Genomic DNA, 27,006 nt, shown 5'->3' on the forward strand with positions numbered 1-27,006 from the left:
GGAAGTAAAGAGCAGAGTGAGTCTACAGCAGACACAGCTCCATCCATGAAGAGAGTAGGATGACTAAGGGATTCAGCATCAATGATTCTGAAGAGGGGTATTGTTACTGGTGACTGTGAATCCATTCCGGCATTTACTCTGAACTTTACAGGAGCCATCCGAAGTGCTGATCCCTAATCTCAAAACAGGCTCAGCAAAAATAGTAAGGTTCCCCTTGATAATTTTTGTCCAGCCGTGTTTGACTCTAGGGAGAAGTGCTCATCCCGGTTTCCAAGCCATATAGAGCCAGCGTTGGTCCGTAGACCGTTAGTTTATCGTTGCTGTCTATGAAAGATCTCTGGCAGTCTCACCTTTCACAACTGCTAATACCCAGTAGCCATCCTTCTGGCGCTTCTACAAGTGCCTTGCCATTGCATCCTGCATGATTCTAACAATATACAGTGGTGCTCCGCATAGCGAGGTTAATCCGGAACGGATTAACCTCGCTATGGGAAAACATCGTAAAACGGATCCAAAAAACCCACTGGAACTCGTTAAACAAAGTTTAATGCATTTCAAATGGGCCCAAAACTCACCGTTCTCCGATGTTTTCCCTTATTCCGGCAGCCATCTTGGGTGTACCGGTGGCCATTTTTTGTGTTCCGGCGGCCATCTTGGGTGTACCGGTGGCCATTTTTTGTGTTCTGGTGGCCATCTTGATTGTACCGGTGGCCATTTTGAGAGTCCCGGTGGCCATCTTGGGTGTACCGGCACCCATTTTTTATGTTCCGGCGGCCATTTTGGAACCGCTGAACAGCTGTTCCCCCATCATAATGCGAGCATGCTCTCGCATTAGCGATGGGGAAATCCGCATCGCAATGCGGATTCATCGTTCAACGGTGCACTCGTTGTACGAGGCACCACTGTATACCTTTTCAATGGGTTGTACGTATCAAAATGTACACTTTCAGTTAATGGGTTTTATTAAAGGCTTTCTACCCGTAATGAAATTCAGAGCTCTGGAGTACTGTATTCAAGTCCATGAGCAGTAATAACCTGTCCGCATCTTCACGGTCAGTGTCAACGTTAGTCAGATAATATGTGTCTGCAGACCCGAAGCCCAGAGGCTGGAGAAGTTACATTTCTGACTACATCCCTCATAATCCTCCAACCAGTGTAGTAAATGAAGTCTATAAACAACAGCATCAACAACAGTATGTTCTTCTTCGTGGCCTCTGTGAATACACACTAATGGGTTAAATCTGCGCTTCTGTAGGGGCCTTGGAACATTCTAGAGCTTAAAGTAACCATTTTAGCCCCACCCCTCAAGCCCTCATGGTCCCCTTGCCCTAACAGTTACCTCAGTTCCATTTCTTCCACTGCTGCAGCAGGTCTCCTGTCTAGAGCTCCATGATAGAAATCGAATTTCCCTTCTGATTATTCAGACTTCTCGTCTAAATTGATCATATGTCTCCCCAGTTGTTATTTTTTTTAAAAAAGAAGAAGAAAGAGGGGTTATTTCGTTTGGACTTCCCTCCCTCCCCCTATCCCCACAGTTTCCCGCCTTTTTTTATATGGCACCTACAGTGACTTTCAAAACCTGTGCCTCTTGTGGGAAGAAGATCCCCTCTACAGATGGACATCGTTTTTGTCTTTTTTGCTTAGGAGAATCATATCCCTCAATCTTGTCACCATTGCGAAAAATTTACCAAGCAGGGGTTGAAGCTTTGTGAGCTCTGCTTGCGCACAGCGCTTTGGGAGAAGTCTTTACAACCACCCAAAATGGAAACAGGGTCTCCCTCAGCCACCCCTGAGCTGCCTTCTTCAGCGCCCAAATCTAAGCCTTCTAAAGTCAAGTCCTCCCAAACCTCCAAGCCCGCTCCAAAAGCTTTGTCCAAACCAAAAAAGCCATCGTCTCCACCTTTGCCAGTCTCTACGATCGCCACGACATGTTGAACCTCCAAGGGAGCTCTCCCCCCCAACGCTCAGACCACCCCTCTCCGCCTCCTCTCACCCCTCAATCTCCTATCCAAGTCCCCTCTCAGGGTTCTTCAGCGCCTGGCAGCCCCAGATCTCCTTCACATGCACTGTTCGTTCATGAACCGGCTTCTCCTTTACCGGACCCGTCACCTCCTAGGAAAAAGAAAAGTAAAACAAAACACCCTGAGCCAGCGTTAGGAGATTCCCGGTCTTCGAAATGATCAAGACCGAAGGTCTCCTCTGAAGGGGCTCGACATTCTTGCCCCAAAGGCAATAAGAAACGTGGCCTAAAGGAAGACTGGCCGTCCCTCAAGATCTCCAAAAAAAATTACATTGGCAAAAACAAATGGAGAAACTCTATGATCCGCGGCTCTTCTATGGTATCGATGCCCCAAATTTGTCATCTTTAGGGTCTCCATCATCAGGTGCTAGCTTGTCGGAAGTGGCCTCTTCTACAGCCGATCATGAATTCAGTGATACCGATTGTAAACGACGCCAGTCTCGCCCGAACTTCACGGTACCGAAGGCAAAAAAGACGAAACGCTGTGCGGTATCGGAGATGTCTAGACACTTCCAGCAGGCTCGTTCTGTCCATCACTCCAAAGAAAAAGATGCACCTCATCTTAAATACAAGCATATGGCTGAGACATCTCTCAGTACCGTGACCCGTGGTACCAAGGCCCACAGTACTATGCCACCTAAGAGACATCTTGACCACTCTAAGGAATCACAGAAAAATCATCTAAGAAAATCCGGATCCGTTCTCCCTCCAGCTCCATGCCCCGCTTACGCTCCAGGGGTGCCACCTTGGCGGTATACTCGATGAAGAGGACACGGAAGCCCTTGTCCTGGAAGGCCTGGCTCAGGCGCTCCACCCATCAGCTCAAGGTCCTCCAGGCACGAGTGGGCCACCATGGCTAAGCCGTCTCCCCTCTGTTCAATACCAGGCTCGCCCATGAGGTGGGCATCTCATGCTTGTGCGACATGCCCACGTGCAAGCGCAACAACCCCCTGTGCGTGCAGGGGGTGGGTGGTGTTCCGTGTCTGCGGCCCAGTTCCGGCAGACCCACGGACCGTCACAGGGCCGTGGACTGGGGGTTGATGATACCTGGAGTACGCCACCGAGGTGGCGGTCCTGGAGCGTCAGCGGGGCATCGAGACCTACTTCCTCCTCCCAGCCCCAGGCTGGGCGGGTGGCCAGCCCACTGCAGGAGTGGCCACGGGGGCTTGGCTGCCGTTCCGGCTCGGTTGCTTATCTTTCTCTGACCCAGGGTTGCTTGGAAGACGGGAGCTGCATCTTCCTCTTTGCGTCAGCAGCAGCAGCTCCACTACCTGCAGTCTCTGCCTCCGGCTGAAGTCCCCTCCCTGGTGGGCCACCCCGTCTCCTCCCCTCCTGCCCTGCATAGGCTGGGTCGATCCCGGCCCCTCCGCCCGCTTGGGGCTGCCCTGCGGTTGCTTGAAGGCTCAGACGGGGCAGCCCAGGAAGAAAGAGGGGGAGGGGGAGGCAGGCAGATCTGCAGCTGGGCCATTGATGAGAGCGAGGGGTCTTGGTAAAGCCAGAGCCACCCAGCCAGCTCAGGGGAGAAAAATGGAGCATCAAACGCAGGGGTTGAGGCAGAGACGGTTCACTCCCAGCCAGCATCGGTGGGGGATCGTTTCCCACTTGTCCTAAGGGGAGGAGGGCGTGCCTGAACCGCTGCTACCTCAACCTCTACACCCACCGGCTGGCTGGTTATGTGGTGAACGAGAAGATTTTCACTGGTGAGAGGGTTGGGCGACTAACATTAAAGAGCCAAAGGAGCCCTTCTTACTAGGTCAGTGGCTGCAGTTGAGAGCAACCTAGGCTTGGCTGGGAGTGAACCGTCTCTGCCTCAACCCCTGCGTTTGATGCTCTGCCTTTCTCCCCTGAGCTGTCTGGGTGGCTCTGGCTTTACCAAGACCCCTCGCTCTCATCAATGGCCCGGTGCAAAACTGCAGATTTGCATGCCTCCTCCTCCCCCTTTTTCTTCCTGGGCTGCCCCATTGGAGCCTTCCAGTAATTGCAGGACAGCCCCAAGCAGGCGGAGGGGCTGGGATCGACCCGGCCTATGCAAGTGTGGAAGGGAGGAGACGGGGTATCTCGCCAGGGAGGGGACTTCAGCCGGAGGCAGAGACGGCGGGTGGTGGAGCTGCTGCTGCTGCCAATGCAAAGAGGAAGATGCAGCTCCCGTCTTCCAAGCAACCCCTGGTCAGAGGAGGATAAGCAACCAAGCCGGAACGCCAGACAAGCCCCCGTGGCCACTCTTGCAATGGGCTGGCCACCCGTCCAGCCTGGGGCCAGGAGGAGGAAGTAGGTCTCGATGCCCAGCTGATGCTCCAGGGCCGCCACCTCGGTGGCGTACTCCAGGTATCATCAACCCTCAGTCCGCAGCCCTGTGACGGTCCGTGGGTCTGCCGGAACTCGGCCGCGGACACGGAACCCCACCCACCCCCTGTACGCACAGCGGGTTTTCGCGCTTGCACGTGGTGTGTCACACAAGAATAACACGGCCACCTCCTGGGTGAGCCTGGTATTGAACGGAGGGGAGACGGCTTAGCCATGGTGGCCCACTCGTGCCTGGAGGACCTTGAGCTGATGGGTGGAGCGCCTGAGCCAGGCCTTCCGGGACAAGGGCTTCCGTGTCCTCTTTGTCAAGTATGCCGCCGTGGTGGCAGCCCTGGAGCGCCAACGGGGCGTGGAGACCTACTTTCTCCTCCTGGCTGGGTGGGTGGCCAGCCCATCGCAGGAGCGGCTACAAGGGCTTGGCTGGCATTAAGGCTCGGTTGCTTATCCTCCTCTGACCCAGGGATGCTGGGAAGACGGCAGCTGCATCTTCCTCTTTGCGTTGGCAGCAGCAGATCCATCACCCGCCACCTCTGCCTCCAGCTGAAGTCCCCTCCCTGACGGGCCACCCCGTCTCCTCCCCTCCTTACCTTCATAGGCCGGGTTGATCCCGGCCCCTCCGCCCGCTTGGGGCTGCCCTGCGGTTGCTTGAAGGCTCCGACGGGGCAGCCCAGGAAGAAAGAGGGGGAGGGGGAGGGGGAGGCAGGCAAATCTGCACCTTTGCCTGGGCCATTGATGAGAGCGAGGGGTCTTGGTAAAGCCAGAGCCACCCAGACAGCTCAGGGGAGAAAGGCGGAGCATCAAACGCAAGCGTGGAGGCAGCGACGGTTCACTCCCAGCCAGCATTGGTGGGGGATCGTTTCCCGCTTGTCCTAAAGGGAGGAGGATGCGCCTCAACCTCTACACCCACCGGCTGGCTGGTTATGTGGTGAACGAGAAGATTTTCATTGGTGAGAGGGTTGGGCGACTAACATTAAAGAGCCAAAGGAGCCCTTCTTACTAGGTCAGTGGCTGCAGTTGAGAGCAACCTAGGCTTGGCTGGGAGTGAACCGTCTCTGCCTCAACCCCTGCGTTTGATGCTCTGCCTTTCTCCCCTGAGCTGTCTGGGTGGCTCTGGCTTTACCAAGACCCTTCGCTCTCATCAATGGCCCGGTGCAAAACTGCAGATTTGCATGCCTCCTCCCCCCCCCTTTTCTTCCTGGGCTGCCCCATTGGAGCCTTCCAGTAATTGCAGGACAGCCCCAAGCGGGCGGAGGGGCTGGGATCGACCCGGCCTATGCAGGTGGGGATTGGAGGAGACGGCGTATCTCGCCAGGGAGGGGACTTCAGCCGGAGGCAGAGGCGGTGGGTGGTGGAGCTGCTGTTGCCGACGCAAAGAGGAAGATGCAGCTGCCGTCTTCCCAGCATCCCTGGGTCAGAGGAGGATAAGCAACCGAGCCGGAATGCCAGCCAAGCCCTCGTGGCCGCTCTTGCGATGGGCTGGCCACCCGACCAGCCAGGAGGAGGAAGTGGGTCTCCACGCCCTGCTGGCGCTCCAGGGCTGCCACCACGGCGGCGTACTCGATGAAGAGGACAAGGAAGCCCTTGTCCCGGAAGGCCTGTCTCAGGCGCTTCACCCATCAGCTCAAGGTCCTCCAGGCACGAGTGGGCCACCATGGCTAAGCCGTCTCCCCTCCGTTCAATACCAGGCTCGCCCAGGAGGTGGCCGTGTTATTCTTGCGTGACACACCACGTGCAAGCGCGAAAACCCGCTGTGCGTACAGGGGGTGGGTGGTGTTCCGTGTCTGCGGCCCAGTTCCGGCAGACCCACGGACCGTCACAGGGCCGTGGACTGGGGGTTGATGATACCTGGAGGTGGCGGTCCTGGAGCATCAGCGGGGCATCGAGACCTACTTCCTCCTCCCGGCCCCAGGCTGGGCGGGTGGCCAGCCCACTGCAGGAGTGGCCACGGGGGCTTGGCTGCCGTTCCGGCTCGGTTGCTTATCTTTCTCTGACCCAGGGTTGCTTGGAAGACGGCAGCTGCATCTTCCTCTTTGCGTCAGCAGCAGCAGCTCCACTACCTGCAGTCTCTGCCTCCGGCTGAAGTCCCCTCCCTGGTGGGCCACCCCATCTCCTCCCCTCCTGCCCTGCATAGGCTGGGTCGATCCCGGCCCCTCCGCCCGCTTGGGGCTGCCCTGCGGTTGCTTGAAGGCTCCGACGGGGCAGCCCAGGAAGAAAGAGGGGGAGGGGGAGGCAGGCAGATCTGCAGCTGGGCCATTGATGAGAGCGAGGGGTCTTGGTAAAGCCAGAGCCACCCAGCCAGCTCAGGGGAGAAAAATGGAGCATCAAACGCAGGGGTTGAGGCAGAGACGGTTCACTCCCAGCCAGCATCGGTGGGGGATCGTTTCCCACTTGTCCTAAGGGGAGGAGGGCGTGCCTGAACCGCTGCTACCTCAACCTCTACACCCACCGGCTGGCTGGTTATGTGGTGAACGAGAAGATTTTCACTGGTGAGAGGGTTGGGCGACTAACATTAAAGAGCCAAAGGAGCCCTTCTTACTAGGTCAGTGGCTGCAGTTGAGAGCAACCTAGGCTTGGCTGGGAGTGAACCGTCTCTGCCTCAACCCCTGCGTTTGATGCTCTGCCTTTCTCCCCTGAGCTGTCTGGGTGGCTCTGGCTTTACCAAGACCCCTCGCTCTCATCAATGGCCCGGTGCAAAACTGCAGATTTGCATGCCTCCTCCTCCCCCTTTTTCTTCCTGGGCTGCCCCATTGGAGCCTTCCAGTAATTGCAGGACAGCCCCAAGCAGGCGGAGGGGCTGGGATCGACCCGGCCTATGCAAGTGTGGAAGGGAGGAGACGGGGTATCTCGCCAGGGAGGGGACTTCAGCCGGAGGCAGAGACGGCGGGTGGTGGAGCTGCTGCTGCTGCCAATGCAAAGAGGAAGATGCAGCTCCCGTCTTCCAAGCAACCCCTGGTCAGAGGAGGATAAGCAACCAAGCCGGAACGCCAGACAAGCCCCCGTGGCCACTCTTGCAATGGGCTGGCCACCCGTCCAGCCTGGGGCCAGGAGGAGGAAGTAGGTCTCGATGCCCAGCTGATGCTCCAGGGCCGCCACCTCGGTGGCGTACTCCAGGTATCATCAACCCTCAGTCCGCAGCCCTGTGACGGTCCGTGGGTCTGCCGGAACTCGGCCGCGGACACGGAACCCCACCCACCCCCTGTACGCACAGCGGGTTTTCGCGCTTGCACGTGGTGTGTCACACAAGAATAACACGGCCACCTCCTGGGTGAGCCTGGTATTGAACGGAGGGGAGACGGCTTAGCCATGGTGGCCCACTCGTGCCTGGAGGACCTTGAGCTGATGGGTGGAGCGCCTGAGCCAGGCCTTCCGGGACAAGGGCTTCCGTGTCCTCTTTGTCAAGTATGCCGCCGTGGTGGCAGCCCTGGAGCGCCAACGGGGCGTGGAGACCTACTTTCTCCTCCTGGCTGGGTGGGTGGCCAGCCCATCGCAGGAGCGGCTACAAGGGCTTGGCTGGCATTAAGGCTCGGTTGCTTATCCTCCTCTGACCCAGGGATGCTGGGAAGACGGCAGCTGCATCTTCCTCTTTGCGTTGGCAGCAGCAGATCCATCACCCGCCACCTCTGCCTCCAGCTGAAGTCCCCTCCCTGACGGGCCACCCCGTCTCCTCCCCTCCTTACCTTCATAGGCCGGGTTGATCCCGGCCCCTCCGCCCGCTTGGGGCTGCCCTGCGGTTGCTTGAAGGCTCCGACGGGGCAGCCCAGGAAGAAAGAGGGGGAGGGGGAGGGGGAGGCAGGCAAATCTGCACCTTTGCCTGGGCCATTGATGAGAGCGAGGGGTCTTGGTAAAGCCAGAGCCACCCAGACAGCTCAGGGGAGAAAGGCGGAGCATCAAACGCAAGCGTGGAGGCAGCGACGGTTCACTCCCAGCCAGCATTGGTGGGGGATCGTTTCCCGCTTGTCCTAAAGGGAGGAGGATGCGCCTCAACCTCTACACCCACCGGCTGGCTGGTTATGTGGTGAACGAGAAGATTTTCATTGGTGAGAGGGTTGGGCGACTAACATTAAAGAGCCAAAGGAGCCCTTCTTACTAGGTCAGTGGCTGCAGTTGAGAGCAACCTAGGCTTGGCTGGGAGTGAACCGTCTCTGCCTCAACCCCTGCGTTTGATGCTCTGCCTTTCTCCCCTGAGCTGTCTGGGTGGCTCTGGCTTTACCAAGAACACCCCGCCCCTGGCCCCTCTTTCTTCCTGGGCTGCCCCATCAGAGCCTTCAAGCAACCGCAGGGCAGCCCCAAGCAGGCGGAGGGGCTGGAATCGACCCGGCCTATGCAGGTGAGGTGGGGAGGAGACGGTGTGGCCCGTCAGGGAGGGGACTTCAGACGGAGGCAGAGGCGGTGGGTGGTGGAGCTGCTGTTGCCGATGCAAAGAGGAAGATGTAGCTGTCATCTCCCCAGCAACCCCGGGTCAGCGGAGGATAAGCAACCGAGCCGGAATGCCAGCCAAACCCCCGTGGCCACCTGCCCAGCCAGGAGCCGGGAGGAGGAAGCGGGCCCCGACACCCCGCTGATGCTCCAGGGCTGCCCCCTCAGTGGCATACTCCAGATATCTTCAACCCCTGGTCCGCAGCTGGTCCGTGGGCCTTGCGGAACTGAGCCGCGGACACAGATCACCACCCACACCTGCACGCACAGGTGGTTGTCGCGTTTGCATGTGGGCGTGTCGCGCAAGCATGACACACCCAGCTCCTGGGCGAGCCTGGCTTTGAACAGAAGGGAGACGGCTTTGCCATGGCGGCCCACTCGAGCCTGTTTTTTTGGTCCTCCCTCCTATTTCCGATGGGTCTTGGGGAAGTTGTTTGTTGATGCTTTGCTTTTCCCCCGTTTCCAATCTGTCTTGCATTCTTCGCTTGCTTTCTGCTTTGCTTTTCCCCATTTCCGATCTGTCTTGCATGCTTCACTTGCTTTCTGATTTGCTTTTTTCCCATTTCCGATCTGCCTAGCATGCTCTGCTTGCTTTTCTACCCCCCCCCCACACACTTCAGCTGGAAGGAATTAATCGCATTTCCTTTGGATCTTGCAGTGATTTTTTTCGTGGGGGGTGATTTTTTCCTTCGGCCAGAACAGATTAATTGCAATTCAATGGGAAATGGTGCTTCGACTTACAACCATTTTGAGTTACGCCCATCTTCCGGAACGGATTAAGTTTGTAAGTCTAGGCACCACAGAATTTGTGAATTAGGACTGAAATATTTGAAACTGGTACCATTCCCATCTTCTTCACATGGCCAGAAGTAAATCTTAACTCCCCATGGATTCTTCCCTCTCTTTACTTCCTTGTTGGAAAGCATTGTTGGTGATCCCAGTGCTCTCATTCTCTCCATTGGGGGATAGGAGATCTTACTCCAGGCAGGTGCTATGCATGGCCAAGGTTCCTCCAACTCAGCATCAAGGAGCTCCCATCACCAATTGATGATCCAGCATTCAGTCGGATCCACCAGCACTCCTCAACACCAATACTCTTACTATTTCCTCCCTTTTTGACATTGCTGGATCATCCACCATGGGCAAATCTTCTTTAGTCTCTCCAACATTGAGGAGTATTGAGAAGCTTTGTAAGATTCATAGATGCATCATGTCTCCTTCAACATCCCAAACCTAATTCCATTGTGATTGAGGGTGGCCAGATGAAAAATTGGAACCTCTGCTACACCATCTTTCAGATGTAATGTATTGTAGTGTTTTTACTAATTAGAATTGCTTATTTATATTGTTACTGTATTTTATTGTTGTTAGCCGCCTAGAGTGGTCCTCACCGACCAGATAGGCGGGGTATAAATTAAATAAATAAATAAATAAATAAGACCACTTGGACTTTCATACAGGAGCACATAAGTTAGTCTCGTAACAAATAAACTCAGCCTTTGGAGGCCATAAAGGAGCCTCTCACCCATGTTCCCATGCTCAAAAATGGAAGGCAATCCAGCGTTCTGTGCTTCAGGAGGGAATCTCCCCCACCATCCTTGCATGTGGGTCATATTCTGGAGGTCCTCGCCACACTCATGGACGAAGTCCTCTCATTCTCATCCATAAAGGTCTATCTGGTTGCTGTCGTGGTACATTGCTTGATGCCTGGCCAAACGGAGTCCTTTTTTGTCCACTTGTTAGTGAAGCCATTTCTGAAAGGTCTCTGCAAACTTCTTTGTTACGTCCCCCAAATGTGGAATAGCCACTCGCTTTCATGTGGGTTCAGTTAATAAAAAGCCCTTCCAAGCCCGCAGCATGATGTGATCTCCAGCTACTTACCTGTCAGGGGTGTTCCTGGTAGCTATCATCTGAGCCCACAGAGCTTCCAAACGATGTGTCTTGTGCGGCTCTCCTTACCTGGCTCTCCTTTCAGAGGTGGTGGTGCTTCAACCAGGCATGGACTTCCTCAGAAAACCGTCCTCCGGATAGCAGACTGGATTGCATTGGTGTATCAAATGGCTTGTACCTTATTTTGTCAGGGCATGAAGACCCATGCAACCAGGTCTATCTTGGCATCAGTGGCTACGCTGATCTGAATAGGGGTTTTTCGCTTTGCAATGATTGGTTCCCTGCTTTGGGAACCAATTCTTCGCAAAACGACGATTTTCGGACAGCTGATCGGCAGTTTCAAAATGGCCACCAGGTAAATAAAATGGCTGTTTTCTGGGACGGATTCCTTGCTGCACAGGCACCAAAAATGGCCGCCCTATGGAGGATCTTCGCTGGACGGTGAGTTTCCAGCCCACTGGAACGCATTGAAGGGGTTTCAATGCATTTCAAGGGCCTTTTTATTTTCACATTATGACGTTTTCATTCTACAGTGATTTTGCTGGAATGAATTAACATCGTAATGCGAGGCACCACTGTAAAAATGATGGGTTGCTGTTGTATCTGCAGTTCTTCAAGTGGTCAGCTGTGAATCCCTCAACCCACTCTCCTTCTGTGCATTTCGCCAGTGCAGGGAACCGTGCAGCCTTGGTGCGAGGGACTTCAACTGAGGCAACAGGCTCAAGCGCATTGGGATATGTGCAATACAAGGTTGCAGGGACTCCTGTCAAAATGATCAGCTCTAGAAATTTCCGAACTGTCATCTGTGGAGACACAGAAACCTGTGTGTGATGAGAGTTCACAGACAACCACTTGAAAAACCAGGATTCGAGTTACCCCTGCAACCTTTCATTTTATCCTTGGTGTGGGAAGCGAGGAAAGATGGTTCACATGTTCTTTTTGTCCACTGAAGAGACAGTTCAAGTTTCTGGGAGATTCTGCTAGTGATCTGTGAAAAGCAGTCTCAGGAAATGAGTAGGTTCCCAATAATTCCATAAAGGCACGCAGAAATAGATTGTCAGTAAAACTTTTCTTACCAGATTGACTTCTGTGGCTGATCGTGAAGAGCTGGTATCGGCTATCATGTGCTCTTGGATTCACCTGTTAAAAAAACTGAAAAGGAAAGAGACCCACCCGAAAGAATTGCACTGGAAAATGTCACTAACCAGTCATAGGTGAAGAGGGCTTGCTCTTTGAGCTGCTTGAAGGCTTGGTTGGCTTTGATTTCTTGTATCTTAAGATGCATCTGGAAAAGACTAAAGGCTTCAGTGCCCCTTCCACCCCCCCACCTAACAGGAACGGAAAGAGCTTCTTACCTGGAGCAGATCAAGTCAAATGCACTGCATTCAGACAGGGTTTTCCTCCATGAAGTCTGCAACAGAGGAGGAGGAGCAGGGACAAGGGGGCTCTCCTCCCACCCCAAATCATGATCGCTCTTGATTGTACGAACATAACCGACTGCCCAGGCCTTCAGATGACACACGTGGACACATCCCAAGAGGATTGTCGGGTTTGGGAGAGCTTCCCAAGCGACAGGAGAGAGCAGCACTGCAAAACACAGCCTGAAAGATGGACACGAATGCCCTTGATCCCTACCAATGCCCGTAGGCTTGCTCCCTGAAACCAGGATAACACCTTTAGCTTCAGAGCCAGGGAGCAGATGTTCCTAATCTTGAAGAATATTCATCAATACTTCTTAAGGTTATCAGCGTGCTTCCTCTTATGGGTTTAGTGCCCCTGTTGGAGTGCAGCCGTTATTGGGCTAAGAAGCCATCTGATCCCTGATACAATTCAGAAATTAAGCACTCATTACTGCCTCCAAAGGATGACATATACTCTCTCTCCCCCCTCAACATCTTTGTCAGGCACTACTTGGAGTGGCCTGCCTGGTGCCTCCAGCGGGCAGGGCAATCAAGACCTCTCCAAAGAGTAGGACCTCCCTCGCCAAGGAAGTGAGAGCCCCAGACAACCCAACCTGCTCCTTTATCACCAGCCACAAGGGCCAGGACAAAAGTCTTGGGGATTCCTACACTGGGCCAGATTAATACCCCGGAAAAGACACTTTCAGGATTCATGCAACCCTGGTGGCAATGAGGAAGACTTATCTGCAACCGACATATGGTGGAATGGTGCCCAGATCTCAGGTGGAATGGTGTCCAGATCTCGGGTGGAATTGTGTCCAGATTCCGGGTGGAATGGTGTCCAGATTCCAGGTGGAATGGTGTCCAGATTCCAGGTGGAATGGTGTCCAGATTCCGGGTGGAATGGTGTCCAGTTTCTTTCCTTAGAAGTGCTGACTTCCTGTTGGTAAGGAAGCAACACAGGATTAAGTCTCCACTTCCCCCTCCTGCTCTACAGTTCAACGGACAGTTGTTGCAAGAGTACAGTATTTGCTGCCTTACCTTTTCTCTCTTTAGTTTCCTTCAAGGAGTAATTCACCTCACTCATTTTGCTTGGCAGAAAGCAACTTGGCTGGCTTTCCCCGGAAGATTCCCATTCGGATTTAAAGACCACATCCTCTAAATGGGATCAGCCATCAATCCCAGGGGGAGACTTTACAAAGACCTCCTCTGTCAAACTTCCACTGTGTTTCCTTGGTTTATTAAAGCAAATCCTTCTTTTCTGATCTGTTTCCCTTTCCTTTGAATTTAAAATGCTTGCCTCTCCAAACACCTTCTCTAAAATGGATGTGTAATTAACTGGTTTGTGTCCAAGCTTCAATGTGTGAGTTATTCAGCAGCACAAAAATCCTCTTGGTTTAATGTATGCCATAGGTTTTAGATGTGACCAACATTCAGGAGGCAGTGGAAGACAGGAGGGACCTGGCATGCTTTGGTCCATGGGGGTCACGAAGAGTCAGACACAACCTAACAACTAAACAACAACAAAATAGGTTTTAGAAGAATGCTAAGCTCCTTCTCTTGAGGGGGTTCCCCCCATTTCAACCCCTATTTTATCTTTTCTCCAGCCCCCTATCAGCTCCCCCCCCCCCAGCCTCTCTGCTCAACCTCCCTCCAGGTCTGACTGGGCAAGGATAGAGAGAGACCAGTATAGCTGGCCAGGGACATCTCACTCACTGGAACTGCCTGATCCTTCCGCTGCCCCTTGTGCATCACAGTGGCACAAAAAAATAGTTCCTGGATCCACTGATACCATGGACACAAGTTTGTGGGCTTTAAATTATTTGCCCTCATTGTAAAGCCATTGATAGGAAATTAAGATCCATGCACTGATGGGCATTGTTTAGTGTACAGGAAGAGTTCAAGATGTCCAGCTGTTGGAGGCAGTGGGGGAGAGAATGCAAACTTCATCATTTTAGATGTTCTGAATGCTGGTCTTCTATCTTTTTATAAAGGCAGGGTGTTCTAGAATAATGAGCCTAATACAATTTGGTACATAGTTGTTCTAAACATTGTTAGATGTAATTTTATTATGGCATTTAAAAATATATATTCCAGCTTGATTTTTAAAGTGAGAGTGTCACACTCATTATTATTATTATTATTATTATTATTATTATTATTATTATTATTATTATTATTATTATTATTATTATTATTATTATTATTATTATTATTATTATCATCATCATCATCATCATCATCATCATCATCATCATCATCATCATCATCATCTGCCAGATAACTATAATTTGATTTTTTTTCCAAAAAATTAAAAACCACCACCATTATTCTGAGCAATAGTATAGTGGTAACTAGAAAGCGTTACTTGAAAAAGCACGAGCTGTATTCTGTTATTTCCATAGAGTTTGCATGACAGTGTACAGTGGCGTCTCGCTAGACAGTAACCTCTCATGACATTTTTTTCGCTAGACATTGACTTTTTGTGGTCGCTATAGCGATTCGCAAAACAGTGATTCCTATGGGGGAATTTCGCTGGACAATGTTTGGTCCCTGCTTCGCAAACCAATTTTCGCTAGACAATAATTTTGACAGCTCCCTCCGTGCTCGCAAAACGGGTGTTTTCGGGACCTAAGCTTCGCAAGACAGCGATTTAAACAGCTGATCGGTGGTTCGCAAAATGGCTTTCCTATGGCCGATGTTCACTAGACAACGACGATTATACTATGCCAGTCGTGATTGCTGTGTGACACACCTGTGGAAATACTTTGTGGCTATGCTATGATTTTTCCTACTGCTTTATATTACACACACATACCTATGCGAAAGGATTTCGGGCACTAACTCATACAAATATAAAATCCCATTGTTTTTATGTGAATTATTAAGACATTCTGGGTTTCTAGTCAGTCTTTCAATTACTATTAAAATATTTTCAAAGTGTATTTTAAAAGAAAATAATTAAAGAGATATCATAGTGAAAATGTATATCTGAAGTTCATATGCCAATTTTGCCATATTCCACTCACCCACTCATTTCCGTACTTTCTTGTCAGCAATAACACAGTGGGATCCAGAAAACTGATTAACAAACAAACAAACCCAGAACTTATTTTTAAAGGTACTTTTTCTTTATTCCTATCGGAATGTTGCACAATTTAAAATTATGGATATATATGAAATATACATACAGTTCAAACAAATTTAAAATGATAAAATAATTGGGCTATTTTTAATTAAAAATTTTAATAAGATACAATATAAAAACATAAAATAGTTATAAACCATCATACCCTACATAGTAAGCACATTGCGTGGTATTATTAGTTAAAATAACACATCTTTCCATAAATCAGCATCAAGGACTGGTGCCACTATGTAGAAATAGCAGCTTCCTTCTTAAATAATGCATTATATCGTTCAGTTTGTTAGCAAGGGGCAGACTGAGGATGGCTTATGCCCAGTTATAGAATTACTGCTTACTCAATCCAGCTCAGTGCCGTTGTTTCGCAATTATAATTTGCCTTTTATATTTAGCATAAATATTGAAGTGGCTGATAGTTATTTTTAGCACTGTTCTCCGAATGTTGTAACACCATTTTCATAATATTATATGCTCTAAAAATATTTGGCCATTTTTTTTCATATATTAAATACAGTGGTGCCTTGCTAGACAGTTACCCCGCATGACAGTTTTTTCACTAGACATTGACTTTTTGCAATCGCTATAGTGATTTGCAAAACAGTGATTTCTATGGGGGAATTTCACTGGACAATATTTGGTCCCTGCTTCACAAACCGATTTTCGCTAGATGACGATTTTGACAACTCCCTCCACACTTGCAAACAGGTGTTTTCGGGACCTAAGCTTCACAAGACAGCGATTTAAACAGCTGATGGGCGGTTCGCAAAGCGGCTTTCCTATGGCCGATCTTCGCTAGACAACGACGATTCTTTCCCATTGGAACGCATTAAACAGGTTTCAATGCATTCCAATGGGGAAGTGCTTTTCGCTAGACAATGATTTTGCTAAAGAGCGATTTCAGTTGAACGGATTATCATCGTCTAGCGAGGAACCACTGTATATGGCTGTGATCTTCCTTTGCTTATGTCAGAAGCACTACAGTAATATCAATAAATATGTCAGACAATTTTAACCCAATAACAGGCAAGATGAAGAGCACTTGGAAAAGCTAGTCCCAAGTCCGCTCCTCCTTATCCCAGCGCTGGCGTTCCCTTTGGTATCTTCTCTGCAAGCATTGGAGTCAGGTGGCCATCGGTTCTCTCAACTTAGGTTATGTTTTCCTCTGCTCAGGGTCTCCTTCTGGAGACTTCTCAGCCCAGTTCACCTCCAGCTAGCCTTTCTGAGCATCCCTCCAGGCCCTTTCCTCTAGTTCCTCTTCTTCTATCACAACTGAGACAGAACTTGCCTCTCCTGACCTTTTTTTTTTTTTTTTTTTGATCAGGCAAATCTGCTCCCTGACAGGTTCTCTCTGCTGTCAATTCTGCCTCCCCTTGTGACTTTTCTATCCCCCATTCACCAGGAACAAGCCACTCCTTTTCCTTCTCCTCCAAGAGTTGTCTCTCCTCCTCCAGAGTTCCTGCCACCATCTCAGTGAGGTGAGACCCAGTTTCCTGTGACTGGGGCTTTTCCTCCCTTCCTGAGTCCCCCTTTTCACCATCCAAGTGTCCTGGCACCTTGGTACTGTCGTCTCTATGGATAGCTCAGTCCATACTTCAGGCCTGGGATGGAGTGTGACTGTCCACCGACAGCGGCACCCTCCCTGCTGTCCTCTTCACAACAAGAATCTAGTAGAATCTGTATTATTAATATATGCAGTTCACTGCCATAAGATTTAATGGTAGCTCACTGGAAGGACAGATCCTGAAGCTGAGGCTCCAATACTTTGGCCATCTCATGAGAAGAGAAGACTCTCTGGAAAACACCCTGATGTTGGGAAAGTGTGAAGGCAAGAGGAGAAGGGGATGACCGAGGACGAGATGGATGGACAGGGTCATCGAAGCGACCGACATGAATTTGACCCAACTCTGGGAGGTAGTGGAAGACAGGAGGGCCTGGCGTGCTCTGGTCCATAGGGTCACGAAGAGTCGGACACGACTTAACGACCACATCCTTCTTCCCTGCCTCATCCAAACCTTTGCCTCCCTTTCCCTCTTTTTGTTGACATGGCCCAAGTCACCTTTGTCCAAGAGCATAGGCTGGTGGTTTTGTGCTGTGGCAAAAAGGAGAGGGGTCTGTGTGCAAAAGAACACAGGCCAGGGGAGAAAGTCAAGGAGGGAGACGTGTTTTTTGTTTCTTTCAGAATGGGACTCGGTTCTCTGACAGAGCGGTTGGTGGTTTCAAAAGTCTGAGGAGCACTAGAGGAAAAGACAAGGCCTCTGAGCCTAGTAGAAGGTGGCTTCTTGCCAGTCCCCGCAAGGCTTTAAAGCTATATTTAGAAGCGTCTCTCTCTTCCAAACTAAGGTCATTTTGTCTGAGCCAGTGATTAGACAAGCACTCTGCCAACGATTCCATCTTCCAGACTCAGAATCCTCCTCAAAACTGTGGGGGACAACCAGTTGCACAAACTGAGGGTGGATGATGAAACAGTCCCATCTTGGCACCCTTTACAGCTTTTGGTCCGGCTTCCCACCAGCCAGACACACATCTTTCCACATGGTGTTAGGATCTGGAGATTTCTCTTCCACGCCAGCCAACTCGGGTGGCTCAACAGGTCTCTCTCTTCTTATTGGTCAACATGAGAGACATCGTGAGGTCCTGAAGCCCTCATGGAGGGCAAGGAGCTGATCTAGGCAAAAGAGTTTTGGGAGTAAATCCAGACTGTAAATAGAATCACATTGCTAATCACGAACAAAGCCTTACCTGCTCAAACAAGGTAATGATTGGCATGTCTAAAGCTGGCCTTCACCACTAGTTAGGGTCAGATCTTGCTATATAAATTGAGGTCAGTAAAGCTGGAAACTATGACTGCTGAAAGCTAAGCTGGCTTTCCTTGCAGCCTACTTTTCTGCAACGCAGAAACACAAGCAAGCTTTGTGCTGTGGCAAAAGGAGAGGGGTCTTGTGCAAAAGACAGGGGATCATCCGGATCTGCCACCATGGAAGGATACTTCTCCGCGGTCCAGAAGATGGAACAAACCGTGATGTTTCCCAGCCTTCTCCTGGGGGTGTCGATGGAAGACCAGGGAGACGATGTCAACGGCAACTCTACGGACAGAGACTCCAGTGATAGAGACTTGTACGAATATTACATCCTTCTCAAATCCATCAAGTTGACAGCGGAGGGTGGCCTGGGACTTCTTAAAGACAAGAGTCTCCACCTCAGAGAAGATGAGGTCAAAGAAGAGAAGGATGATCTTGAAGGACTCTTTCGTCACCACGTGTCCAGCTTGTGCCACGTCCTCACAGAACTGACCAGGCGAGCCAATGCAGTGACTTCCAAATACAATGAAATTATGGGGCAGATCAACCAGAATGAAATGGCTCTCCGCTGGTGAAACCTAGAACAGCAAAGGTGAGTTCTGTGCTCATTAGACCTCTAAATGCCAAACATTCTTCTCTTAACCCTTTGTTTACACACTTCTCTAATAGTTCTCCCCCAAAAAAGTACCCCAAGAGAGACTGACAGGTATGACAAAAGTGATTATGCATCACCGGGCCCGGCCCTGCTATTAGGCAGAGAGAGGCAGTGGCCGAAGACAGCAGCCTTTGTGTATAGTGAAAGGAGAGAAAATTATTGTTTGTTATTATTGTACTTCTACTGTTAGGGGTTAAAGGAGGTTCCTGTGGATTTTGGAGGTTATATGCCCCCAAATTTTGTTGGGAGTGTGATCCAATGAGATCCAAAAGATTACACTGAGATTACCCCCTGTTTTCATCCACAAGTCAATTGACGGTGATGGCTGCAGCCTCTGTATGTTCTCAGAGGCCGTATCTCCTGCCATTAAATCTTATATTGCAGGGCTTGCTTTGAGAATGGAGAGTCTTTATTCAGAATAGTTATTGTTTGGAAGCTTCGATTAGAGCACTCAAGTGGAGTTTCTTAAATTGTTGAGCTTGATCCGTGATTGATCCTAACCCCACTGGTTAACTTCCTTTTCCTCTTTTTCAATTCCAGTTTTTTACCCGACGAGCTGCATTTTACAAGCTGAACATGTGCGCAACTTGGATTTTCTACCTGGGAAGGGTCTTTTTAACTGGCACCCAGATATCTTAAACACGTCAGTGTCTACTGCACAAGAGTTGCATCGCATGAACTATACTTGAATAATTATATAGCACTGATATTTGTGGAGCGATGTGCGAACTCATCAGCCAATCTATGCCTCAAGCACTATCACTTGCTGGTGTATAAAAATTGCCACAGTTTACAAAAATAAAGCATTTTATTCAACTCAAAGTTGTCTTGTAATTAGACTGCAATTTCACCCAGGCCAGTATTGTGTGCCGCTAGAGATGGGGAATGTGTGGTTTTCTAGATTTTTCTAGATCATTCCTCAGCACCAGCAGGGTGGCCTGTGTTTTACACAAACAGTCTGAGGTAAATGTATAAACTCAGGATGGGTGGGTTGGCAACCTCCCAGCCAAAATACCCATAAAAAGTACATTTGTGCTCTCGTGGGAGCCAGATTTGGCATCCTTTCAATTTCAACACCCTGAATCAAAGCCCCTCGTCACCTCTGCCACAGGTACAGCTCGGGGGATCCAGCCCGAAATAACCTAAAACTGCTCATCCACAGTGAGTGGCACATGGATATCAGAACTCAGCCAGCATCCAGATCCTCTTAAAGTCAATTTTGCCCACTCAAGAGTGGCTTATGGTAATTCTCTTGCAACAAAAACTTCATTTCTAATGTATCCTCTCTGCATATTAATTATGATGATTATCAGACATCCTATGGAGCTTTTGTGGTGCTGCGGGCCCCTATTTCGGCTGACGTCTGCCTGCCTTGCTGTGGGGGCTCCGTCGGAAGCTGCCCAGAGCCTTGGAAAAGTTACTCTTTTGGACTAAAGCCCCCCAGAATTCCCCATTATCCATACTCTCTGGGGGATTCTGGGAGTTGTAGTCCCAGACAGGAACTTTTTGGGGGGGAAGTCTATAGCTCTGGCTAACCTGTTACTTGAAACGGGTTGACACATGACCCTTCGGGTGAGGGGTATGGCCGTCTGACAGCCCTGAAATAAAATCCACCCTGCTTCTGTAATTCGGACTGGCTATCTCTGAATTTCCCTCACTCTGGATTTCCCCACTAGGTGACTTGTCTTCCTGCTGAGTCTACTGCTCAGGTGCTGCTAACTGTGGATGATAGGCAAAGGGATTCCCCAGTCTCCTTCTTTTGATTCTATCTCTTTAAATCCCTCTCAGCTTGCACGGGTGGAGGCTGGTCCATCAAGACTCACAGGGCAATGCCCCCAAATCAAGATGAGGCAACTCAGCCACCCTGCTCCTGCGTGACTCCTTACCAGAAGGATTCCCACTTGCTTATGTGTGCTTGAATGCCCGTTTTTAACTTTGCTCGCCTGTCTCCCCTGGCTTGGCATTCTCCGATGTGCCTCCTGCCCCCCCTCCAACATAATAGGCACCATCTGCCAGTGGAGTGGGCAACCCATTGACTAGGGGGACACCCTTGAAAGGGGGAAATGATGCTGGGAGAACCCTGTGAATAGAAAACAGTTCTCCATAAAAGAAAGGAAAAGGCCTGGGATCAAGCTGTATCCCAGCCTAGTGCTGGGCTTGTGGCTACTGAACAGACGTGATCCTTATGGAGGACGGTAGCAGGCAAAAAGAAGGAAGAGGAGGGGGGAGGAAGAGGAGAAAAAGGAAATTAGGGTTGCCATCTTCTTTCTCTCTCCCCCCCCTTTTACAGGTACAGATGGGGCAGCTGCAACATGATCCTTTTCCACATTGGAAATAGCTGTATATCTGTTAAATCTGGCCAGTGCTGTTGGTTAAGAAAGTGATAAGACGTTTCCATTTTGAAAAGAAGTTCCAAGTTTTGCAAAAAGAGATATCTATATCACTTTGACAAAATGACCCCTGAGTTTAAAAAAAAAGTGTGGAAAAGTGAAAATGACAACTGTTGGTCACTTCTGTGTCTAAATTTAATGATGGGATTGCATCAGCAGCTCCAATGTTGCAAGAGTGATCCTTGACACTGGTTATGCATAATGAAATGATCTGCTGGCTTGCACGGTGCACATCTGACCATCAGATGAATACGGTGTAGTCTCTGTATTCTAAGTCATGTGTGTGAAAACGTGGACCATGTTCAAACGAAAGCTTCCATGAAAATATAGCAGTTAGTCTTTACAGTGCATCAATATCTTTTTTTCCCCTTTTGTTTTCTTGTTGATATGGTGGGAAATGGCTTTCTCAGAAATGTTAGGAATTTTCCACTGAGCACCTGGCACAATTTACAGACTGACTTGACTTTAATCAATCAGCACACCCTGGTACCATCTGGGGTCAAACATCTGGATTCAGCCCAACATTTTGAGAGCTTTCCAAACGGTAAATAAAAGTCACATCGATTAACACACACAAAAAAGATAACAGACCATTGGCTGAGATGTGTAGAAGAAGAGATGCGATTTGTTGCTAAGAGAGGAGTGTCCTTCCATACTTGCATGGAACATATCCTGATCATGCCCTCCATGACTGATTGTCATGGCCATAAATTGCCACCAGAGGACTGGGACCTACGACCATTCGGGGTTCGCTGCGGTTTGGACAACTCCGTTGAGGTGTCAACAAAACCAGCAAACGTCCCTGTCAAAACCATGGAAGAATACTTCTCCGCTGTCCGGAAAATGGAGCAAACGGTGATGTTTCCCAGCCTCCTCCAAGGTGCCCCCTTGGTGGAGCAGGCGAACACGTTGGACACAGACTCGAATGAAAAGGATCTTTATGAGTATTACATGTTGCTGAAATCCATCAAAACGATGGTGGAAGGTGGCCTGGTGCCTCTGAATAATCAGACGTTTCACATTGCTGCTCAGACGAAAGAACAGGAAATCAAAGAGGAAGATGACCTTGAGGACTTGTTTTATTACCATGTCTCCAGCTTGTATCGCGTCCTCACCCAACTGACCAGGAGAGCGAACGCCGTGACTTCCAAATACAATGAAATTATGGGGCAGATGAACCAGAATGAGAAGAGGCTCAGCTTCTGAGACAAGGACCCTGTTAGCAGCAAAAGGTAATGGTAGAAACATAGGATCACAAAGTTCAAAGGGGCCTATAAGGCCATCCAATCCAACCCTCTCTGCTCAAGGCAGGAATACAAATCAAAGGATATATTTGATGTGTAACCCACCTTTATAAGTGCTTTCTCAGAAAAAAAAAGTCCCCCTTGACCTAAGAGAACCTACTCCTCTGTCTCTACGCATAGGAATGTAGCCCAGAATCCCCAGACAGGGCAACAGCCTTTGACCGGAATCTCTCCCGCACAGAGATTCTGTGGGTATGAGCAACAGGAGGGATGGGTGACTGATTTCAAAGCCACACTTATGACTTTCCTTACCTGTATCCCGTTGGCCAGTGCAGGAAACATTGTGTGAAATCAGTGAGTTCCATGGGCTTTAGTCTCAGTCTCAGATCAGGATGTATCTTTCCCTACGTGGAGCCTTCTAGATGGCTCGGATTACAATGCTCACCAGCCTAGCCGTGTGGCCAATTGTTTGGGGGAGGGGGGGAATGGATTTGGTGCATCCTTATAGGTATGATATCCATATGTTTGACATAAAGTATTTCCTCCTTGTATTCCCGAAGGTTTTCACGGCCGGGATCTAATGGTTGTTGTGGGGTTTTCGGGCTCTTTGGCCGTGTCCTGTAGGTTGTTCTTCCTAATGTTTCGCCAGTCTCTGTGGCTGGCATCTTCAGAGGACAGCACGAGAGCACAGAGTGCTGTCCTCTGAAGATGCCGGCCACAGAGACTGGCGAAACGTTAGGAAGAACAACCTACAGAACATGGCCAAAGAGCCCGAAAAACCCACAACAACTATTTCCTCCTTACGTATTTCTTTCAAGGGCAAATAATATCCTGTTTCCTTGAAAATAAGACCTAACCTGAAAATAAGCCCTGGTAGGATTTTTCAGGATGCTCGTCATACAAGGCCTACCTTAAAAATAAGCCCCAGTTAAGTGAAACCCCAACCTCCACCACTGTGCAGCAACCAGAAGATGACATGACTGTATCTGAATAAATGTAGATTGTTGTACATGGAAAAAAAATTAAAACATCCCCTGAAAATAAGCCCTACTGCATTTTTGGAGCAAAAATTAATATAAGACCCTGTCTTATTTTCGGGGAAACAGGGTAGGTATGGAGAGGGATTTTAAATCAGAGAAACAGTGTGTGAGAGCAAAGGATTAAAACCCCACTTAGCTTCCTAAATCCATTTTCCCATGTTTTATTTTATTGGCTCAGTTGCAAAGCTTCCAAACTCTTATGCAGAATTAGTAAAATTCTGAATTCTGCAAGATTTATGATGGGGCAATAGAACAGAATAGAATAGAACCTGCCTTTTAGAGTGAATGTATCTTTATATACAGGTATTAAGATAATCGGGGGGGCTTTCTCTCAGACCCACAAAAATATCCAGTGTGGTAGTGTGATGGGCAGAGTGAGATATTATGACTCTAGCAATTAAATCCCCATTCTGCCATGGGAATGCACTGGGAGAGCAGAACTGGTAAAAGGACTCCTTAAATATCTCACTTACCTTGAAAGCCCTATTAGGGTCTCTGTAAATTGGTGTTTTTTTATGTAAGCCTCCTTGGGTCCTTTTTTTTAAAGGAGAAAACTGGGATAAAATATTTTTAATCAATCAATAAATATGCATAGGTCCTGCTTCAACTTCTTTGAATTTTTACTTTGGAACTTTTTTATTCATGGGGGGGGGGGGGAATCCAGAGGACTAAATATAAAGTGCAAAAACTAGGCAGCATCTCATTAATTGAGTTTTAATGTGCACTTGTTTGAGTCTTAAATCAATATGTTTGGATCCTCTGTTTGCACAGAAACCCGAATCCTTTTATGGGCTACCACAGGGATAAATAATAGAATTATAGAATAATTGAGTTGGAAGGGGCGTATAGGGACATCGAGTCCAAACCCTTCTCAAAGCAGGAATCCAAATCAAAGCAGATCTGGACAGATGCTTGCCCAGTTTTCTCTTGAATGCCTCCAGCATTGGAGCGCTCACCACCTCCCAAGTTAATTGGTTCCGTTGTTGTACTGCTCTAACAGTTAAGAAGTTTTTCCTTACATCCACCCCAAATCTGGTTTCCTGTAGCTTGAGCCCATTATTATGTGTCCTGTACTCTAAAATAATGGAGAACAGATTCTGCCCCTCCTCTGTAGGACTACATTTCAAGTACGTATTTGAAAAGTGCTATCATATCACCCCTCAGTCTTCTTTTCTCAAGGCTAAACACACCCAGTTCTTTCAGTCTTTCCTCATTGGGCTTGGTTTCCAGTCCCCTGAACATCCTTGTTTCCCTCTGCAAATTGATGAGGAAGTGTTTAAAATGTCTCCTTTCTAATTAATTCCACAGGGTCACTCCATTCCCAGGAACCTGGAAGCTGAAAGGACAGTGTTGACATTCTGTACTTTGTTCCGGAGAAGAATTTGGTGTGACAGTCTGTGAATTCTGACTGACAAAATACTTGACTGTTTGAAATAATATTATTGTTACTATTACATAATTGTTGTATTATTATTATTCAGTTATTATCTTGTTATTCTGTGAAAAGCAGTACCAATTATAAAGAAAACACAGAGCTGTCTCACCTTAAATTACTACAGTGGACCCTTGACTTACAGACGGCTTGACTTACAGACTTTTTGAGTTACAGACTTCTCTGGCCGCAAAATTTAGGTTTGACTTGCAGCCTGAGAATTGACTTACAGACCAGAAAAAAACCAAAATGGAACAAAAACGGCCTGTTACGGGATTAATCGGTTTTCAATGCACTGTAGGTCAATGGAGACATGACTTACAGACTTTTTGACTTGAGAACCGCCTTCCAATACGGATTAAGTTCTCAGGTCAAGACCCCACTGTATTTATGTCTCTGATCCAGAACAATTATGAAGAAATAATATTAGCAAGCTGCTTGTCAGAAGGTCAGAATTTATTTTATGGTTTTATATGTGTTTTGTGTGTAGGCATCATTGTCAATAAAATGTTACTAACAACATATGTTCCGAACATTGGCTTATTTTGCTATTTTGCTTTCTTATTACTCTGTCTGTCTCATAAGACTTGGGAGTTAAACTGATTTCTGAGACAGAGAGGGCTAGAGATAAATGGACAAACGGACAGACATTCAGTTTTTAAGAGGATAACCAGTGCTGCAGATGGTTTGCTCTTCTCCAAATTCCTTCCAACTGGAAGTTAAAGTTTTCAGAAAATTTACTGCTTGCACTACAAGCCCTAGAACTCTTCAGCCTAGAGGATTTTGGAAGATACAGTCTAAAAAGTAACATGAAAAGCAAAATGTGTTGCTTATATACTGCCCCAGAGTGCTTAAAGCATTATCTGGGCAGTTTACAATTGAATTATGCAGGCTGATCGAAGGATGAACCCATGTTGAACTGCCTACCTGGGATTGAACTCAGGTGGTGAGCAGAGTCTTGACTGCAGTACTGCAGTTTAACCACTGTGCTACGAGGCTCTTTACTAGAGATGGAGGGTTTGTTTTTCATCTGAAGAGGCGTTGGCACTTCCAAGACCCACCTCCTCCAGCAGGTGCCTACTCAGAAGCAGCGCCCGGAGGAGTCGGGGCAGAGAAGCTAGGATGCGGCCTCTGAGGAGGCGGGAATGGGAACGGCCAGAACCCTCTTCAGATGAAAAACAAAGTGACCAAATCGCCAAAAAAAGGCTGTTTGTGCCCATTTCTGCTCCCCACCATGCTGTGGAGACAGATCTTTTATCCACCCTTGTCTCCTGCACCCTGAGCACCCTGTGTTTATTAATAATAGGGTGTCGTCAAGTCAATTCTGATTTATTTATTTATTTATTTATTTATTTATTTATTTATTTATTTATTTATTTATTTATTTATTTAGTTATTTAGTTAGTTAGTTAGTTAGTTAGTTAGTTAGTTAGTTAGTTAGTTAGCTAGCTAGCTAGCTAGCTAGCTAGCTAGCTAGCTAGCTAGCTAGTTTCTATGCTGCCCAATCTACCCAGAGGTCTCTGGGCGGCTCACAACAATTAAAGTTCAATACAATAAAAGATAAAATGATTAAAATACAATTAAAATACAATTATGGCAACCCTTTCCAGGGTTTTCTAGGTAGAGAGAAGACTCAGAAGTGTATTACCACTCCCTTCCTCTAGGGGCGCTCTGGAAACTGTGTGCAGCTGGCCCAAGGCCACCCAGGCTGGCTCTTCTCCCAGGGAGGCCCCTTGGGGGAATCGAACTCCCAACCCTCTGGCTCCGCAAATAGATCCTTAAACCACTGAGCTGTCCAGCCAGGGAAAAAGCTGTTTAAGACCCCTAGGGAAGGATCCTTCAAAATGTGCTGGATCCATAAACTTTCCTCCCTGTGGACCTTTGAGAACTAACATTTTCTTTTTTATTTCCCATGGGATACGAAGGCCGGCTGCCCACACTAGGTGACCCTGCAACAGTAAACTGGTAATTTTTAGAAGGTGACGAAACAAAACCAACAACACTGATAACCGTTGGGAGTTCTGCCGGACAGACTATTCTTCCCCTACACCAAACAGAGAGTTCCCTCTCCCTCTGCAAACAATACAGCCCTTTAGCCCCACCCGTGAGAATTTCGTTATACTGTACTTGCACTATCCTTCCCTTGGCCCTTGCTCCGAATAAAGCTGCATGGTGTTTCCAATCACCATGTATGAGTGTGAAAGTTGAACAATGAAGGAAGCTGACAGGGGGAAAAATCGATGCGTTTGAAATGTGGCGCTGGAGGAGAGCT

The 27,006-nt window shown here is 48.7% G+C and overlaps 2 protein-coding genes across 2 annotated transcripts; both read left to right on the forward strand.

The window, feature by feature from the left end:
- Nucleotides 1-17,319: 17,319 nt before the first annotated feature.
- On the forward strand, nucleotides 17,320-20,465 carry LOC110088559 (mid1-interacting protein 1-like). The gene is made up of 2 exons (XM_078390205.1): nucleotides 17,320-18,565; nucleotides 19,169-20,465. Exon 1 carries the CDS (start codon nucleotides 18,150-18,152, stop codon nucleotides 18,546-18,548), a length of 399 nt encoding a protein of 132 aa, XP_078246331.1. The 5' UTR covers nucleotides 17,320-18,149; the 3' UTR covers nucleotides 18,549-18,565; nucleotides 19,169-20,465.
- A 1,194-nt stretch (nucleotides 20,466-21,659) lies between these two features.
- On the forward strand, nucleotides 21,660-25,267 carry LOC110088572 (thyroid hormone-inducible hepatic protein). The gene is made up of 2 exons (XM_020810950.3): nucleotides 21,660-22,250; nucleotides 24,611-25,267. Exon 1 carries the CDS (start codon nucleotides 21,679-21,681, stop codon nucleotides 22,222-22,224), a length of 546 nt encoding a protein of 181 aa, XP_020666609.3. The 5' UTR covers nucleotides 21,660-21,678; the 3' UTR covers nucleotides 22,225-22,250; nucleotides 24,611-25,267.
- The last annotated feature ends 1,739 nt before the right edge of the window (nucleotides 25,268-27,006 follow it).

This window comes from Pogona vitticeps, chromosome 3 (genome assembly GCF_051106095.1).
Source record: "Pogona vitticeps strain Pit_001003342236 chromosome 3, PviZW2.1, whole genome shotgun sequence".
NCBI lineage: Eukaryota > Metazoa > Chordata > Lepidosauria > Squamata > Agamidae > Pogona > Pogona vitticeps.